The 16006-nt window shown below is 37.4% G+C and overlaps 3 protein-coding genes across 4 annotated transcripts; 1 reads left to right on the forward strand and 2 right to left on the reverse strand.

Annotated features, from left to right (window-relative positions):
• Positions 1–496: 496 nt before the first annotated feature.
• Positions 497–7948, reverse strand: LOC103405210 (ribosomal lysine N-methyltransferase set10). Its single transcript, XM_070816523.1, is given in 17 exon segments — positions 497–909; positions 1092–1204; positions 1350–1460; positions 1720–1968; positions 2222–2293; positions 2437–2493; positions 2850–2911; positions 3215–3295; positions 3373–3472; positions 3475–3486; positions 3607–3766; positions 3885–3911; positions 5768–5850; positions 6349–6454; positions 6552–6726; positions 7466–7556; positions 7645–7948. Coding segments are annotated over 17 exon segments (1602 nt in total). The 5' UTR covers positions 7699–7948; the 3' UTR covers positions 497–860.
• Positions 7949–8587: 639 nt separating this feature from the next.
• LOC103405202 (zinc finger CCCH domain-containing protein 48-like) lies at positions 8588–12228 on the forward strand. 2 transcript variants are annotated; one of them, XM_008344177.4, is made up of 8 exons: positions 8588–8887; positions 9593–10106; positions 10471–10656; positions 10755–10856; positions 10947–11093; positions 11230–11409; positions 11632–11729; positions 11814–12228. In XM_008344177.4, exons 2-8 carry the CDS (start codon positions 9594–9596, stop codon positions 11959–11961), a joined length of 1374 nt encoding a protein of 457 aa, XP_008342399.1. In that variant the 5' UTR covers positions 8588–8887; position 9593; the 3' UTR covers positions 11962–12228. The 2 variants fall into 2 exon arrangements, with proteins under 2 accessions (XP_008342399.1, XP_070672630.1); XM_070816529.1 differs by lacking the exon at positions 8588–8887 and having other exon boundaries at positions 9454–10106.
• A 340-nt stretch (positions 12229–12568) lies between these two features.
• On the reverse strand, positions 12569–14940 carry LOC103405194 (membrin-11-like). Its single transcript, XM_008344166.4, has 4 exons — positions 14496–14940; positions 14102–14222; positions 13858–14007; positions 12569–12903 (listed from the first exon to the last, which is right to left on the reverse strand). Exons 1-4 carry the CDS (start codon positions 14744–14746, stop codon positions 12742–12744), a joined length of 684 nt encoding a protein of 227 aa, XP_008342388.1. The 5' UTR covers positions 14747–14940; the 3' UTR covers positions 12569–12741.
• Between the last annotated feature and the right edge of the window lie 1066 nt (positions 14941–16006).

Here is a 16006-nt window from a genome sequence, read left to right on the forward strand (position 1 = left end):
CAATTGGTTGTAGCAAAAACTTGGTGTGACCATTTGATTGGGATTAACAATAGTCAATAGGCACACATTCAATTCAATTAACCCACATTTTTGTTAAACAACATATTTAGATTAAGTTACAAGGGAGTGAAGACATAATTGGTTGCAAACTCACAATATTCGAATATAAGACATTTGTGCTTAGGACTAACATATATCAGTTGTCCATTACTTTGAACTAGGTTGTGAACTTTTTTGCAAAATACAATAAATATTTGGTGCACGAGAAAATGATGGCTCACGGAATGCTGCCGCCCAATGAGGCAGAAAAGCCACGGAAAAATGGCCTTGTCACATTTGCCGGCTTCTTTGTGTTTGGCAGTGCTCCTCTCCTATCATTCGTTGTCCTCATTCCGGCCTTCATGCCAGCCTACTTGTACCAACAGCCACCCCAAGCGCGTGGATGACAGTCGTTAGCATTTCATGAAAATTTATACGAAACTATTAACCATAGGGGTTGCAGCAAAATTGCCATAGATTGGTAGTAACCAAAAGAAGTTGGGAAGGAAAACTTTGGTCGCACCCTATTGTATGAGGGAAACATATAACGACTAGCATGCACGAGAAAGAATAATTACAAGCACTAGCCGGTTTGGGATTGCGGCTTCAAAAAGCACTTCTAGCTATGTGCAGAAGTGCTTTTATTATGAACATTCATTGTCCAAATTCACTTCCTAAAGTTGGCAAAGGCTTGCATGATTTTACATAAACAGTCAGTTCCCTTCGCTGAGGGCTAATTGCAGGGCGCATTCTGCTTCCTTGAGGAATAGTCGAGTAAGTTGCTTCTGCCCACGTCTATAGACTATACTAGACCAGACATTTCAACTCGCCGACTTGTGTCGTGCAATGCTGTTCGTCTGTCCACTGCAGCTAGAAAAAGAAACAAGGAAATCCAAGATTAACACAAACACATTGAGTTTCTCTACTGACATTTTTGTTGTTGGAAAGGAGACAATGGACGACAAACTGCACAGACGGAAATACTAGCAAATTTAGTGTAGGCAAAACGCATATGAAGATCACTAATATGTTCGTTTTGGCGAAGATGGTACCTTAAATTGTTCTCATTCTGCTGGGTCGCACTTTCAGTAATATGTTCGTTTTCAAGCAAACTGGTGTCGCAGTCCTCTGTACCAGAAGACTCTTGAAGATCCGTCATCTTTGAGTGTAGGAAATCCGGTTAGGTAACTAACAATACAACTCTTCTGAAAGTTGCATATATATATAGGCATATAGGCATGCGCCTTGACAAGTTAGTCATAATACATTGCTAAATACATTCAATGATGGTTTCTACTCTGTTACCTCATGTTAAGAAGATCAACAAGTATTTGCAAAGCTCCGGAATCACCACAAGTTTCCCATACCGCAGCCTGAACTTCTGAATCAGATGGTTGCCTCCCCTCTCTTGATTGTACAAGCTTTAAGATAAAATAGTTTAATTAGGGTATTAATCAGGAAAACAAATGATTCATAACAGAGGTCTAGGCGCTGTTTCTTAATTTTCAAATGCCTAGGGATTCATTAGGGCGGTGACTAGCCGTGTAGCGCTTAGGTGGGGCGCTAATGCTTTACCATAAACTTAATATTTCTTATGTAAAGAAGGTATATTCTCAGCTATCAAAAACTGAAATGGCGAGGTTTTGTCAGAAAAAAAATGCATAGCTGCAGAGCTGTTACCTCTTCCAGCAGCAATGAAACCTGAAATAGCTCATCCTCCTTCATGGCTATAGTCCTCAAGGCTGTCAAAAAGGTTTCAGGGAAAACCAACCTGCTCGAGTATGATGGCATCTTGCACTGGCCACTCCAACTATAGCTGCAAACATGGTCGAGTTTGCACTTCTCACCTCCTTCAGTATTTGAGTTGCCTACTGCAAAAAAGCCATGATCCAGTAAACTTCTAGGTAACAGACACCTCGTTTCGCCTTTCTGTGAACAACCAGGTTTATAAACAACAACAAAGCCTTAACCCACTAAGTGGGGTCGGTTATATGAATCCTAAAACACCATTGCGCTCGGTTTTGTGCCATGACTTCCGTTAGATCCAGGTTTATGAATAATGAAGCAAAATTTGGGGAAACAAACAAAAAAAGTAAGAAACATTTTTGTTTATGCCCTTAAATTTCCAATCGCATTACTTATTTTATTTCTTAATGAAATTCAGAAACAGACAATAGCAGACCTGTGCTTCGAGAAGCTGTGCTATCGAGTCTGCAAAGGGAACGTTTTGAATGGCCTCCACAGGATAATGGACCTTAATAGATCAAATAGAGTCAAGTTTAAGTTTCTTTGGATTAAATCTAAAATAATATAACCATTGTGAATGAGTCATTTTAATTAAGAAACAAATGAGCATTCAAGACAAGTCCACAAGATATTCCAATCTAGAGGCATTACCATGAGATAGTCATCTGGATTATCATCAAGGACAAAACCATGCAGATAAAGCAGTTCCTGCACAAACACAGAGAATGACTTGGACTCAAAAAGTTCCTGCACAATCTAGAGGCATTACCATGAGAAAGTTAAATTTGTTGGACTCGTAAGCCTAAGTAAGAATGTATGCTCAATGCATGAAAATGTTGACATGCAATGCAATAAGTAGCACATGAAATGAAACATGATTCCAGATTATAAGTTGAGGCAACAATGTGCGAGAACAAAGGCAACCATTTTGACAAAATTATGTTAAGTTACTAGGATGAAGGTCAAGCCTGGTGGCACCTGTTAGGAGGTATACAATAAATACAATGTTAAAAGTAAATTTGGTGTCAGAAACAAACAAAAATATAAGTGACACCAAACAGTACCTCGTTCCCTTTGCTACCATAACTTATGAAAATCTCTGCGTCGATCTGCAAGGGTTGTCCAGCTTTCCAATTGAAGAGACAAAAAAAGGCCCAGCTAATTAGACCAAAGAAAAGAAATGAAAACAAGTGCGGAACAATTCATAGAAACTGTCAAAGTTACATAAACTTGTATGTGATGAGATTAAAACTCTACTAATATAAAAAGAGGAGAAGTGAAAACAAGTACTGCGAAAATTCAATAGCAACAGTCAGGGTGAGATAAATTTGTGTGCGATGAAACCAATACAAGATATTATGAGTGTAACAAATTAAGCTGTTGCTTTTCAGCAAGAAAAGGGGAGCAACTGATGTTAAGAGAATACTACCAGAAAGAAGGTACCAAGAATTAGGAACTCCAGTTATCAATCCAGTTTCATCAACTTCCCATGTTGCTGCTGCCTTTATATCTGAAGAGCCACATATTTCAGCTAGTAAGGTTTACAGAATAAAGACTCTCCAAACACTTGATAAACAACCGGCATACCATGGTTGCAAAAGTCAATGCCAGGAACAAGACCCTCCACCCAGACAGTCTCGTTTTGTTTAGGCGGGGATGTCACTTTACTAACTTGAATATCAACCCCTTCAACCTGACATCCTAATTAAAGAAATCACTTATGTTAGAATAAACAGAAACATTTTGTATCAAAAAATACCAAATCAAACACCTAGTACATACTGATGAAGTGTATTGGTGACGTAAAAAAATTGACTTTACCACTTTCATCTCTTCCATTAACCAACTCTTCTTTGCAAATATTTGTAGAAACCTCAGAATTTTTGCCATCTGAAGCGCACTGTCTTCTTGAATTTTGGGAAATACGTACGAATATGGAAGGGGAATGTTTAAAGCACGGGTCCAAAACAGAGAATTTGCCCTAGCATGAAAGCAATTGTAATACATAAGGAACAAAGGTCTAAAGCACCATGAAGACATTATTAAGGAGAGGATTCAATTACAAAAATCATTAGATTAGTCATAAAGATGGTACCTACCAGAGGAAATCTTCAAAGCACATATCTCTGAAAAAGAAGCAACAGGTCTTGTATATGATCAGCAATTAATCATAGTAAATTCTGAGGATGCATATATCTGATTCTAATGTCTATCCTTCTGAATGTTGTTCAACATGTAACTTTACAATTTACATAGCATCTTACAAGAGTATACGCCTCATTCACTAGTAACATAATGACAACTGAAAGCTTAGCACCATGAAAAATTGACAGTCTGCCATCATATACCATTATTCAAGAGTCTGGCCATTAAATAGATGACCAATTCATATGAAAGTAGCACGAGCATGCAGACTAAGACACCGGATTACTCAACAATGAAACAATGAATTCAATAAAGGTCGTACCCAGTGCACAAGGCTCCCGCTTTACGCAGGGTCTGGGAGAGGTGAATGTCGGCTAGCCTTACCCCCATTTATGAAGAGGCTGCTCCCAAGTCTCGAACCCGAGACCTACCGTGGGCGAAGGCACTTGCCATCGCACCAAGTGCGACCTCTAAACAATGAATTCAATGTAACCAAAAAAAAAAAAAAAAAAACAAAAAAACAAAAAATACAAAACTTCAGAAGTCCACCAACCGGATAGATTTCATCATAAATTGTGGTCTACAGTCCAAATGTCTTACATAGCCAAATAATGTTTTTGCATTTAACCAAAAACGAAAAATAATGCTTTCACAGGGTTTTAACATCAGCTGTATATTTGTTGATCCAACACTAGTTAGGAAAAAGTCACAAGACTGGGCATGACAAGGACCACAAGAATAAAGGTCGTACCCAGTGCACAAGGCTCCCGCTTTACGCAGGGTCTGGGAGAGGTGAATGTCGGCTAGCCTTACCCCCATTTATGGAGAGGCTGCTCCCAAGTCTCGAACCCGAGACCTACCGCTCATGGGCGAAGGCACTTGCCATCGCACCAAGTGCGACCTCTTAAGCGACAAAAAACCACTTAAGCGACAAAAAACCAACAAGTAAAGTTAAACACATTCAAACACGCAGAATATAGATAAGAATATACAATAAACTAAAATAATTCTGTACATGAACACAAACTAAAATAATTCTGTACATGAACACAAACTCCACTTAAGCGACAAAAACCAACAAGTAAAGTTAAACACATTCAAACACGCAGAATATAGATAAGAATATACACTTCTCTGTAATCACAGGATAAAAGACTAGATTATTTCAACTTTTTACATTTCATATTAACTGATAATTTTGTTTACGTTAAGTACATGAACACAACCAACCACCAGAAAGTTGAAAAATTGAAGTTAACGTAAACAAAGTTGACAAAGTTGAAATATTAAGGCCTAATACATCCGCCTTCAGTTGGGTAAATAGAGATCATGGTCTTAAAGAAGAAAAATTGATAAAAGACATAATTTCTTTTGACTATTTTGGTAAAAGCATCCATTTTAATATGGTTATAGAGGTCCAATCCAGTCATGAATAGCTTGAGTTCAAGCCATGGTGTCTTTCAATCCTGTTTGTTGATTCAAGGAACAAATCAAGCTCAAGCTTGTATCAGTCGCCTAGGCATAAAATTAAGCTGTGAATCACATCAAAACCATCTCCTTAATATTGTACCAAAATTCATGTGATTCCAACTATGAATCAGCTTCTCATAAGTCATTTGAAATAGGATCAATAAGTCCAATCTAAATCGACCATGACTAGAGTTTGAACCCTACTGTTTTGGATATGGATCTGGTTCTCTGATCCACTATTCAAATTCTCAACCAATCATTCATACCGTACGCTACCTCTGTGATTTCTGAATTAAATACTTACAAATTTCATTCCCTTCAGAAATTTATAAGGAAAATATGTACATATACATATGGATTTACACACCTTTCCAAATCCCTATCCAGAGTTAACAGTTTCTTCACCAGAGCCTTCAGTTTGTCATCATATAACGACACCAAGCTTTTCTTCTGTAAGATAAACCTGTCTCTGGTCACATATATTACACGTGGAAGATAAACTACAAACATATTTGACAGAACTATATATCAAAAATGACATCCAGATACTTTGTAAAACCATACAATTTAAACAAAACTCTGGCATGCAGGGAAGCCAAATGAGCTTAGAGTGAAAAAGTTGTGAAACCACACATAGATAATTTTCGGCATGAACATCAATACAAGTTTAACCTAAAAGCCCAACAAATGACAGTATCAATATCACAAAAAATAAACTCCAACCTAAAAGTCTGTGCACACCTGAATACTAGCTAAAAATTAAAAGCATTTTCTGACATCTCATAAGAAAAAATTTCAGAAAGGTATTGTACACTATCTATACCTCATCTTTAGAAGAACCATAACAAACCATCATTGGATGCAGTTTCCCACATCAGATGACATGTACATATACAACCTACATTTGGATATTTAACTATGATGGCCAGATACCCAAAACTCTTTTACCTGCAGTTCCATTGCTCGATACCATGTTGTCCCTTTTAGCTCCAAAAGCTCATCATCAGTAAACCAAAGTGGATTACCAAAAGTGGTCGGAAGCATATCAAGGTACCTGATGTTATCTTCCATTCCACCCAAGAGAAGCTCAGCTACCAAAGAAACATGAAAGTTTGGAATTGATAATTCAACAAAATGAAATCTATACATACGGTTTCCAAGAAGAATTTTTGCGGAGGCACTCCACTGTCAGATATAAGATCATCAAGAACCTATCATCTACATCACCTTCTTCAAACATTGCTCTACATTCTGGTCCAAGAAGAGGGTCTTGCAAAACTCTCATTGGAGTTATTGCCAAATCCAGATGAACAACTAATAGAACCCCTGATATTTATTTCCCAAAATGAATCAGAATTATGCTCCAAATGTGAGATTGTTACAACTTCCAACTTAGAATGCCCCACATCATAAAGGAAAAACAGAACATTTCAAACTGGTGTATGAATTTTCGGGATCAACCCCTTACAATGTAGTTTTATTGGGACACATAACAAATTCTATTTATACCCATGGATCTTAATAAGGGGAGGACATGAACAGTTTCGCCGAATAAGGAGGTCAAAGAAATGTAGTAGTCCATAGTACTCAAGCTGCTGAGCAGATTGGAAAAAAAATATTATGACAATCTTCTGCAACTATTATGAACAAATGTAAGTTGTTGTTTAACCAAGTAGTTACGCTAATAAATATATTACAATCATCTTCAATCCTTTCATGATATCTATAAATAATTAGACAAAGAACCAGATAAATCATGAACAATTTACTGTTTAAAACAAAAATGTAAGATGTAAATAACCCATATATTTATATCCAGTTGCTTGAGTTAGTGGCCCTTTAATTCGGGTTAAGAAATTATGTCCATGTTTACTAAACTTATCAAATATCCCAAAATTCGAGCATAAGTTCGAGTTAACAAGGTTTGTCCAACCCAAGAAACCCATAAAATCGAGTTCTCTGGTTTATTTTCCCATATGGTTTTCAAAGAATGCAGCCTTTTGACACTCAAAACATGATAAACAAAAACCCAATAATTTAAGAGTAAAAGGAAGAGGTGGGTTACCATCAGAAACATCATTAGCCGAAAAAATGCCAAAACCTTTGTTGGAATCGGAGTATTTGATTTTGCAGCCGTGTAGCTCCGCTCCATTAACCTGAATTCAGAAACCCAAATGATCGAAAACAAAAACGCAGTTGCACTATTTGATTAGTGAAAGATTTTATACAGAAAAATGTAAAAACCTGTAACCACTGGAGGTATCGCTCGAGCTTGGCCTCTTCCTGTGAGCTCGCCATTGCTGTATATGTTAATGAGAGAGAGAGAGGGAGAGTGAGGGGTTTAGCAAATACCAGCTTCAAGTGTTCCAGCAGGATACTCGCCGGATCCTCATGCATTCTCCATTCACATCCTAGTCAAAAATCATTGTTAAAATTTTTATTTAAAATTGAATATCAACAATACTTTAATAAAAAATAATCGCATAATATAAAATAAACAAATATAATTGAAAAGTCCAAAATCCTCCCAAAGAGCATAGAGCGAGGATCCTCTCTTTCAGTATCGTACGTCTACAAAGGAAAGGGCTTAGGCCATTTCTATTTGAGGATTAAAATCCATAAGTCAAAAGACTCAAAAATGGCCGGATTTATCAAAAGCTCATCCCTAACTCTATGAAGCCCACTGCCGTTCAGTACCACTCTTTAGTAGTATTTATTTTCATTTATAAGTTAAAGGTTTTAAATTCTATATTTTTTAAAAGGTAATTTGAATTATATTATTGCTAATTTATTGTGATGTTAAACCCACCCCTCCTTCGTAGATAATATCATTTGTCAGGTCTTCCAATTGAAGAATATGAGCATAACCTGATATTGTTCATTAAAAATAATTTTTTGGCTTTTTCGGCTGAAGATGGCGGTGCATGTGATGTCTACCAATTTTGTCTACAAACTCAATCCTCTAAAAATTATCTTTAGAAAAACTGAATGAAGTGAATAAAAAAAAATTATAAGGACTTAAAGAAAAATTTATGAAGAGGGAAAAACGATTTTTCTTTTGTTTTTTTTGAAAGCGAGGAAAAACGGAATTATTTGTGGTGGTTTCCAAAATATACAAATCCAAGGGTCAGGATTAGTTGCGTAAGAAAAACATATAACGGAGGGTCAGGATTAGCTGCCAGATCCCGCGTCCCAGTACATTTTATCTGGCGCGAGTAGGATACTCCAACCTACGATAAGTATATAAAGGCAGCTACAGGCCCAGTGTGATCATATTTCATCAATTCTCTCCGTCTCTCTGCGATCAAACTTCTCATAAAATTAGGGTTTCAATCGCTAACTATTCACATTCTCTCCATCTCTCTGCGATCGCTCGTCGACTTCGATTGACTGGGCATTGGAAACAGTTTACACGATACTCGAATCGCTTCAAGCCTTCAGGCTTTCGGCTAATCGAATCGATCATCGATTACTTCTCTTCTCTCAGGTTTGCTTCTTCTCCGTACGCACGTCTCTGCAATCGCGTAATTACATCTAGGGTTTTGTTCTTTACACGACGTTAACGGATACCCCAGGAGGCCATCTAGGGATTTTTTTAGCGGAACGCATTTATCGTAAGGATGATGATGGGTTTTCTGTCTGGGTTTGATTGTCGCTCAGGATGCAAATTTAAGGTTTCGTTTTTCAGATTACTTATATTTTTATTTAGAATTCGCTCAGGAATCGGCGACTGATTAGATTGCAAAGTTTTCGAATTTCTTCAAAGGATTTAAAGAATTTGACCTTGAGTTTCTCGATTCTTAGAGCGTGATCGTACTAAGGAGTTGATTCTCAATCAGGCTGCAAATCTAGGGTTTTGATTTTCGGCTTACTTTTGTTTTTATTTAGAATTCGCCCAGGAGTTGGCGGCTGATTAGATTGAAAAGTTTTCGTTTTTGGTTCAGTGATTTGAATTAAAGAATCCGACATTGATAGTTTCTCGATTCCTAGAGCGTGTTTGTACTACATCCATTCAGATTTCAAGGCTTACTGGGTTTCATTTAATTTTCCGGTTATTTGAAGAAAGGAGGACATATTAGAATGTGAGAATTGGGGTTCTGTTGATACTTGATATTTAGGGTTTCTGTTTGGGTGGGTCACTTTTAAGCTGTCTGCCGGCAATCTCTCATTGGTACTAAATTTGTGTTTATAGTATGGCCACTAAGGCATTAAGGAAGCCCGCAAATAGACCAGAAAGATCAGCGTATAGTCGACCAGTAGGAGGACCTTCAAAATCTGTTTGCATTTATTGGGCGGCTGGAAGATGCACTAAGGAATCCTGTAGGTTTTTGCACCCGGGTGCACCAGAGTCATCCATGAACCTTCACATTTCAAAACAGAAGGCTCTTGTTTGGACAAAGGAGGAAACTGCTACCGGAAAGGGCAATGCATACAATGCTCCTCAGAAAGACAATGCTGCTCAGAAAGGCAATGCATACAATGCTCATCAGAAAAGCATTGCGGCTCAGAAAGGCAATGCTACTCAGAAGAGCAATCCTGGGCCGACAAGCAATGCTACTCAGACAAGCAATGCTATTCAGAAATCCCAAGTCTGCAAGTACTGGGTAGATGGGAATTGTGTGAAAGGTGATCGATGCCTGTATTTGCACAAGTGGTTTAGTGGAAAGGGGTTCTCAATGTTGGCAAAACTCCAAGGGCACAAGAAGGTACTTCTATTAAACAAATATGTTGTCGTTTTAAATTTGTTCTATTCTGTCTTCTTTGAACGGGAAACTAGAAGAAGCTGATGAGTTGAGAAGACAATATAATTTTGGCTATTACTTGTTTTACAGTTTTACTCAAGCTCGTGTATTTTGTGTTAGTTATTGGTCTTCCAAAATTATAATTTATATATTTCCAAACACAATTGTTTATGGAAAGATTAAACTTATATAGAGTAATTTTATATTCTAAAAAGCAAATTTTGCTTACCTTCTATTTCCACTTCTATAGAGCACTAATAGGTATATGTCGTTCTTCTTAATTTGTGTGTTTGGACGGTCATTCTAATGGTGAAATATATGTCAACAGGCCGTCACTGGTATTGCACTTCCTGAAAGATCTAACAAGCTTTATTCTGCTGATAAAGACGGAGCAGCCAGAGTTTGGGACTGCTATAATGGTCAGTGTGACCGTGTTGTGAACCTCAGTGATGAAGCAGGTTGTTTAGTTAGTGAAGGACCATGGATTTTCATTGGCGTTCCAAATCTTGTTAAGGTATTTTAGCATGTTAATTTCATTGTTATACAGTTGTGTATTCTTTTTGTTGCTTGGTTTCTTCAATATGTTTATGCTCATTGTGCTTGATGTTGCAGGCATGGAACATTGAATCAAATGTGGAATTCAATCTGGATGGACCTGCAGGCCAAGTGCATGCTATTGTGGTTGGTAAAGAAATGCTTTTTGCTGGGGCACAGGTAGAGAACCTAACAATTGGATATTTCTTCATCCACTTATTCATAGTTCATAAGTTTCAAATGATTTATCTGTTTCCTTATATACTGCAGGATGGTGTTATATATGTGTGGAAAGGCTGTCCCCAAACAAATTCGTTTGTTCCTGCAGCAACTCTGAAAGGCCACACTGGTCCTGTTGTATGTTTAATTGTTGGGGCAAACAGGCTGTACTCGGGATCTGTGGACCATACAATCAGGGTAAGTTTGTAGAATTTATTGTAATATATGCTGTTGGGATATTACTTAATGCAGTGTAGCCAAAACCCTTATTTTGTAGTGCTTCTGTGTTCAGTGTCATATAGGGTAATTTACTGTGATTTTTTCTTTGTTTCAGGTTTGGGATCTTGATACTTTACAGTGTGTTATGACACTAAAAGGGCATTCTGGTGTGGTGATGTCTCTTATTTGCTGGGATAAATTTTTGCTCTCGTGTTCATTGGACTGCACAATAAAGGTGTGGGCAGCCATTGAACAAGGCAGCTTGGAAGTGACCTACACCCACAGTGAGGAGCATGTATGTTATTCTATCTTTAATCCTTTTCCATGTTGTTATGTACTTTCAGTTATTGTAGTGTTCTAGAGTGTTAGTTTTCACGGTTCAAAGTAATATTCTTGCATTAAGTTGTGCAATTTGTATTACTGTCTGATAAAGTCTTGTTGTATACTTGATAGTGGTGTGCTCAATTTCCATTTTTTGCACAAACCAAATCTTATGATGCTATTCTTCATGCAACAGGGTGTCCTTGATCTTGCTGGAATGACAGACCCGGAAACGAAGCCAATCTTGCTTTGTTCTTGCAATGATAATTCTGTTCGATTATTGGAGCTGCCATCGTAAGTCCACAGTGCCTGATACTAAACGCTCTGATTCTTTGTTTGAAGTTCCAAAGCTTCTCACTTTATGATTTGCTTTTACAGATTTTCTGAAAGGGGCAGATTATTTGCAAAACGAGAAATTCGGAAGATTGGGGTAGGACCTGGAGGATTATTCTTCAGCGGGGATGCAACGGGTCTTGTTTCTGTTTGGAAGTGGATGGAGCCTTACAACAAAGTTGAGTCTTCATGAGTTACTCCACTCCCTGACACTTCCGTATATTTTTTTGAGTCGGACATGATTCTTTTGGTTTGCAAGAGCCATTGCTGTGATGGCCGATGAGCATTCATCTGAAGTTGAAGATCCATTCATGCATTCAGATTAGGTTTGTTCATTGCTCTAGGGCTCAATTTTTCATATACGATTCCTCTAATATGTTTGATTGTACAGTGTAATGAACAATGAATTTCGTCGATGTAAAGTATGAATCATTATTATATAGATTACATTCATCAGAAATACAGTCGTTCAGAGTTGCCTCTATTAGTAAACTGAAATTCTTTCATTCTATTGGAACCAAAAAGGGTGTGGGGGTTTTGGAATGGAAGTGCATGGATTGAACTTATTTTCTTTTTTATTTGGATGAGGGAAATTTGTCTAACAGAAGACAGACGTTCTAGGATTCATATAGCTGCTCATTACTTAGTGGGATAAGACTTTCTTATTATTGTTGTATTTGGATGAGGGAAGTTTGAACTTGGGACCCGTCTAGCAAAGCGGTGAAATTAAGGGGATGCTTGGTATCCTTCTTGGATTCAATTTTACTTTTCAAAAAGAAAGAAAGAAAAAAACCTCGAGATTTAAACCATCCACATGAACGTAAATTTATATTTATACGAGTGATACATCTAAAATATGGCCTCAGAAATGATTGTGAGCCTGTTCAAATGTGAGACCAAATTACAATAGGAACCATATGATTTTTCCACAAAAAGTAGAAACAGAATAGCCTAGCAGCTGTTGCAGCGTAGATCACCGTCTCCACCTCCATATGAGGAATAGAACGACGACTGTCAGAATCATGCCTGCGTACTTGATCCACTGATCAACACGGTTGCGCCTCTCAATGAGCTTCAATACAGAGTTGGAAAGACCCACTGTGTTCAGGACATCCAGTGCTTTTCGTTGTGCTCTCTGAAACAAGTTAGTAGATGATTCAGCATCATTTTAACAAGCATTAGTAGCAATAACATGTTATGCATCACTAACTGTTATGTATCAAACAGATTATATAGCTATCGGCCTGTTTAACTTCTTTTAATTTGCTATGACTAATCTTCAGTGTGCTACAAAAAGTTAATGGCAATTGTAAATTCAACCATCATCAACACACCAAAGTTCCCGAGATAAAAGGTTTAAACCACCTGAATTCAAGAACAAAGCCAGATCTTCTCTTGCAAAACTGGGGATGTGCTATATCAAAGTATTATTTTTGTTGTTGTTCAGTTTTATTTGAGGCATTTTTGGATTCTAAAATCAACACAAATGCATCAAACCGTCCAAGGTAATGACGTTAAGCCACCTGAGTTCTCTTGTTACAATCCAACATGCGTTTTATCCTATATCAGGAAGGGCTATATCAGAGTACTCTCTGTATGGGTATGCGGGGGAAGATAATCACATCTAGAATTGACTAGTTTGAATTCATTCACTAACAAATGAATCATACAATAGAGTGTTTCAGGTAGAACTTCAATACAAGGATATTCATGATAGTTGGAGACTGATTACTTCTGCCAATACATGGAAAGAATAAGAATATTGGTTCTAGTTAGATCCTTGTTTAAGTTTCCTATTCTGTCTACTTCCTCTCTAATTCTCTCTTATCCTGCATCACATATGCTCATCTCAAATGTTAACTCAACCTATTCGTTTATAGAACTACTATGTGCACAAAATATCAAAGAAGAGCTACCAATTTTCTTGTCCTTTACTAGTTAAAATTTGCTATAAAACCTGAGTAAGTACTCCAATGAACGTTTTAAATTCAACAAAAATGATATAGACAAAGCCACAGTTTCACCATTGCTTTTTTTCGATAATCATGAAAGTTGAGGTGCATAACGGTGAGCACAAATAGGGTGATACCTTTAGAAATTCCCTCTGTTCTGCATATTTTCTAAGAATAGCTTCCCCAGTAGCATTGGTTTCTTCAAGCATGCGAGCAGAGTTACGAACTGAGTCCCTTGCTTGCGCCTCCTCGTCGAAGATTCTCATAACATGAGCACCATCCCCATTCTACATCACAATAACATAGGCAGATATAAAACAAAAGGCATACATGATACTGAAGCAGTAAACAAAATGTTAAAAGGGATTTCGGGTTTAATACAGCTCTTCCAAGCAACTCTGCCCTCTCTCTCGCTTCTGTCGCCCTCTTCTGATTCCTCGCATCATACCTATCCAAACTATCTTTCAAGGACTGAGCCTCTTCCGCTATTTGTTCCACTTTTCTGCATAACAAAAAGCAAATCAGGATCCAGTTCAACAAACCCAATCACAATTACAACCACCATATACAAAATTGACAAAATCCCACCACAATGTTCAATGAATTAATGAGCAAAATGCCCCAATTCCAATTACAATGTCCAAAATAACAAAAACCCAACTCAAAGATCATGGTAATAAACGGAATTAAAAAAAAAAGTCGAATTCCAATCACAATATGCGAAAATGGCAAAAAACCACATCAAGGTTCAAGGGATCAATGCAAGAAAACCAACCTTTTCCAGAGATCGCGTTGAGATTTGGCACCCACAGATCGCCAGAGTCGGTCCATCTCGGCGCAGAGGGATTGGATCTGAGAGATATCTCTTTTGACGGAGGTAGAAAGGTCCGGGGAGTCGATGCCGCCACCTGCGTGCTCCAACCTCTCCAGCCTCTCGAGGCCGTCTCTTGTTCTGAGCAACACTTTCTTGGCGCTCTGGTATATCTCCGATAACGTCCCTCCTCCAAGTTCCACCGACAATGCCATTGCAACTGCGATTGCGATTGCGAATTCCCCTCTTTCTTTTTCTTTCGGTGTTTCGGCACCGAACTGAATTTGATTGAATTTCGAATGATTTTGGTCGCAACTTAATCCAGGGGTAGACCAGAAGAAGAAAACAGAAAAAGGTAATGGTGGCCATGGGCTTAAAAAGAACACCAAATCAATCTGGGCTGAAACCCAAGCCTAGTTTGTCAAGTCCACTTAGGCCCAAATAATTTATTTTGGATTTGAATCCGGTTGTAGTGGCTGAAGGACGAAGACCATAACCATCCAGACAATCCATCATTTGCTCCAAAGAATTTGAACTCAGCTTCTCAGATTTGCGAGATACTGAGTAAATTAAAAAGAACTCAAGACGATACCCCTTAGTGTAAATATATCTTATTTTAAAAAAAATAAAAAGAAAAAGAAAAACTTAGGGTTTATTGCTTTTTGACATAAAAATTTCTTATCAATGTGTTTTGCAAAAAAATTTAGAACTGTTTTTAGGTTATGAAAGAGCTTTATGGAGAATCGCTATCAGATACTTCTTCATGAAACACTTTCAGATACAATTGTTTAGGGAACACTTGGGTTTGTAAATAAAAATGTTAACGTGGTTATAATAAAAACACTATCCACCAAAACAATCCATCATTTGCACTAAAGGCATTTTTTTATTTATGCTCATCTATATTGAGGGGATGAGGGTTTGATCCAGATACAATGGGTAAAAGAAGAAGACCCTAACTGTTGGAGTAATTATGTTTTTATTTAATAATATATATGTTTATATGGTTTTGATTTGTTTTATTAGAAATATTAAATATATTTATAACTGTCATTAGAAGTAATTTCCATTCTTAATTATATAGGAGACGTAAGGAAGTTTCTTACTTCAACAAATTTGAAATGCTTTCTCTGAATAGAGAAGGTGGTCACGTCCACCTCCATATGTAATCTATCCGTTTTGATTCTTTACGTTTTCGTTTATTCCGGATTTCTAGCCTCTAATTTATTAATCCTTCAACGTCTATTTCTTTACTTTTGTATATAAATATAAGTCCTAAGTATCAATGAAAAATATAGAGAAAACTATAAACTGTTATATAATTTTTGAAATTAAGTTTTGAGAGCAACATACTGAAAGGGTGCAAGTTTGAAGGTTCTTCCATTGTGCAAGGAAGAACCTTATCATAAGAAGGTTCTGGGCTGTTTTATCCTGGGGACGACGTGGTGTTTGTGAACTGCTTGCACACTTTGGGC

This window comes from Malus domestica, chromosome 02, assembly GCF_042453785.1.
Source record: "Malus domestica chromosome 02, GDT2T_hap1".
Taxonomy (NCBI): Eukaryota; Viridiplantae; Streptophyta; class Magnoliopsida; order Rosales; family Rosaceae; genus Malus; species Malus domestica.

Excerpts from the sequence above, each read along its gene's own strand:
- LOC103405202 (XM_008344177.4), top strand. The coding sequence starts at position 9,594 with ATGGCCACTAAGGCATTAAGGAAGCCCGCAAATAGACCAGAAAGATCA. Across the intron at positions 10,107-10,470 it reads AACTCCAAGGGCACAAGAAG|GCCGTCACTGGTATTGCACT; the intron begins GTACTTCTATTA and ends ATATGTCAACAG. Across the intron at positions 11,094-11,229 it reads CTGTGGACCATACAATCAGG|GTTTGGGATCTTGATACTTT; the intron begins GTAAGTTTGTAG and ends TCTTTGTTTCAG.
- LOC103405194 (XM_008344166.4), bottom strand. The coding sequence starts at position 14,746 with ATGGCATTGTCGGTGGAACTTGGAGGAGGGACGTTATCGGAGATATAC. Across the intron at positions 14,223-14,495 it reads CAACGCGATCTCTGGAAAAG|AAAAGTGGAACAAATAGCGG; the intron begins GTTGGTTTTCTT and ends TTTGTTATGCAG. Across the intron at positions 12,904-13,857 it reads AACAGAGGGAATTTCTAAAG|AGAGCACAACGAAAAGCACT; the intron begins GTATCACCCTAT and ends AACTTGTTTCAG.